This window comes from Prosopis cineraria, unplaced genomic scaffold (assembly GCF_029017545.1).
Source record: "Prosopis cineraria cultivar Desert tree isolate PC_DT_omini unplaced genomic scaffold, ASM2901754v1 PC3, whole genome shotgun sequence".
In the NCBI taxonomy this organism is placed as follows: Eukaryota; Viridiplantae; Streptophyta; class Magnoliopsida; order Fabales; family Fabaceae; genus Prosopis; species Prosopis cineraria.
In genome coordinates this window covers 45015115-45018152 of record NW_026555334.1, presented here as the reverse complement: position 1 = coordinate 45018152, position 3038 = coordinate 45015115, and the positions used below count along the sequence as shown (strand labels likewise).

Genomic DNA, 3038 nt, shown 5'->3' with positions numbered 1-3038 from the left:
TTCAAAATACAAGTCATGTCATTAGATGCTTTCTTTCTAAAACGCCTGATTAATTTAACATTCAATAAAACGTGGTTGAGAATTTCCAACTCCCAAGAAGAATAGTCAATTGTCAATCAAGAGTGAATGCCAATAAATCATGATTTTGTTGCTTCCTCTAAATGATAAACGGGCAAGTCAAGCCAAACCCGAAAGCCTGATTGTTATAAAATCAGTCACTTCTTTGAGCACATCCTTTATTGTCTTCTTTGAGCACAACTTTTATTGATCAGGTTTAGGATTGGGCACTAAGTCCTTTTTTATTTTTAAAATTTTTCTAATTTTTAAAAAATTAATTTTTTATATTATAATATTATAGATCCTTTTTTAAAATATAAATTATAATATTCAAAAATGAAAAAACAAGTACTATAAATTTTAATTTTGAACTATAAACATATATTTTAAAATCTAAATTTAATTTTAAAATATTTTATTTTTTAGGAGCAAAATAAAAAGAGCCTAAACTAGCTACTCGAGTTTGAGTCCATTTTTATGAGACTGAGCTTAAAAGCTTGATTATGCTAAAAATTTTTAATTTCTTAAACTCAAACTCTTATAAAAACGGGCTTCAACCAATGGCCATTGAACCCAACACTTATTCATGATTTTATTTTCATTAAAAAAAATATCATTTTTTAAGTAAAATGCTACAAAATGTTGTCTTTCAATGTATAATTAATAATATATATTTTCTGAAAATATTCAATATGATTAATAAAAATTTTTAATTAAAATATTTTATTAAATATGAGTAAGGATGTAACTTTAAAATGAATTAATTAATTGATTGAGAGTGTGATTTAATTTAAAATATTTTATAATAATATTGAAGGAAGGGAGTACAATTTAATCATTTAACTCATCTCTAACCAATTTTTGTGGTATGTGTGAATGTGAACACTTGTCTTATATTTTATCTAAAACATGAGATTGTGGCAGTCTAGTAGATAGTACCCCCTCTACTTAAAAGTTGCATGCAGTGAAGGGCAGCCCAGCAATTAATCTCTTGCATCACTGTACGATTATATGATTCGTACAAGCACCCGCCTCTAAATTGAGTAGATGGAACTACTCTTTGTTAGATTCTCCTATACTAAATTGGAGTAAGTCGGGGCACAGTCACACATGCATGATGATAGCGTAGAGAGCCAACAAGGTTTTATGACCAAAGCATGACGAGTCTACGTACCCGTGTCATCGTGCACTGTGCTGTAGTAATTTCAAAGAATTAATCACTGAACAGATAGTAGCAAACTTTATCGTATGATGAAATGCAGCTTATAAATTAATTCCGAAGAACTTCAAGTGACGAGCCATTAATAATATTTCTGGCCTTCGGCAACCAGCCGATTGAAATGACCATTGACCCAGAGATATCATATTTATTTGAAATTGAAATGTAATGCTCCAATTAATGGAAATTATTCTCTCGGCTAACACATTTAATTTTCAAAGCATCAAGCCAGGTTGATTCTTCAATGAATATCTAGAGGGACATTAATATTAATATTATTATGGGTGGCAGGAGAAAGGGTTGGATAATGGGAATAAGCATGTCTGATAAACAGCGGGAGCGACATGCCTGCTGACTAGTAATTGGACGGAATTGATGCCCGCCAGCCACCCAAAATGAAAATACAGCCAAAGGCTACACTTGAAGCAATGCAATCGCAAAACCGTCCAATTATACACAGCGAAAAGCCAAATCCACGGCTTCACCATTCATCGGACTGAATCTCCCACTCTGCCTACTGCACAACCACCAACAGACCCGGGAGTAATGGAGGGCCACAACACTTCCATCCAATTATCTCCATCCAGAATTAATGTATGAATATGTACCCCTCGTTTATTTATGAGCTTCGAGTATAGACTGCTTTAAGAATATAGTAGTATAGACTGCTCCTAACTAATCATCATCATTACAACCCCACAAACACGCTGCATCGATCGTCAACATACATTAAAGGAGGATCTATCTAACGGCCAGCCAACCATCACGTCGAGAAAGTGAAATCCCACCTACACGCCTCCACTTCATTCAATGCACCCCCTCCTGGTAATTTTAAGCGATACAAATACGACGCCATTGAATTGACCCACTCTCAGCATTCTGGTAACAGAGGGCATGAAAGGAGTTTCGGGATGGAGAGACTACTGGAGCAGAAGAAGGTACCGGCGACTGAATGAGAGGCGGAGCAGGAGGAAGATGGAACTGGGTGGGAGGCGATTCTGGCGGATGAAGATCAGGGTGGGGCCCAAGATCCGGATCGGCGGAATCTCCGGGAGGGCTAAGAAGATGGTGCTGTGGCTGAGAGACGCGTACGTGAGGATGATGATGGGACTAGCAACTTCGGGAGTGAGGGGAATGAGCGGAGCCGACGCCGTCGTGGGCTTCGGCCGCCCCTCCGTCAAGGAGTATGACCGCAACATGATCCTTCACATCTACAACTCCCTCTTCCTCCCCCCGGTACACCGCCCCACCCCACAGCTCCCTCCGCCCCGCCCTTCCACCTGAATCATGCTCCCACCGAGCGCCACACATTGTTTCATTTTCTGTAATAGTACAAACAAGAAATCAACATATCATTTTACTGTGTTTCAAGTCAGCCATTTTCTTATTTCTGGCTCCATCAAAACTAGTTCGTATTCCTTTTTCATTCGCGAGCTGTTTTGTTTTTTTAACTTGCTGCTGTGCAAAATGTAAACATTTTTTTCACTGATTTTAATTCAAAATATAATCAACATACCATATGTAATAAAAAAAATCATTTTACCCCCTTCTATTTATTAATTTAAATATTTATATAAATGTATCTTTCATCTACACATTGATAATGGGATTAGGAATAAAAAAATAATATAAATTTTTTAAAAAATAAAAAATTTATTAATATGAATTTTTTTTTAAAAATTACTTATATTTTTAATAGAAATAATTACTATCCTCCTTGCTCGGCATCTTCTAAATGGCCTGGATTTTCGGCCACTGTCAT

The 3038-nt window shown here is 36.1% G+C and overlaps 1 protein-coding gene across 1 annotated transcript; it reads left to right on the top strand.

The window, feature by feature from the left end:
• The first annotated feature begins 2121 nt into the window (after positions 1-2121).
• LOC129306287 (uncharacterized) lies at positions 2122-2647 on the top strand. Its single transcript, XM_054946789.1, has one exon. The coding sequence runs from the start codon at positions 2171-2173 to the stop codon at positions 2558-2560; it is 390 nt and encodes a 129-aa protein (XP_054802764.1). The 5' UTR covers positions 2122-2170; the 3' UTR covers positions 2561-2647.
• The last annotated feature ends 391 nt before the right edge of the window (positions 2648-3038 follow it).

Bases quoted from the DNA above. Each gene is read 5' to 3' on its own strand.
- LOC129306287 (XM_054946789.1), top strand. From the start codon at position 2,171: ATGAAAGGAGTTTCGGGATGGAGAGACTACTGGAGCAGAAGAAGGTAC.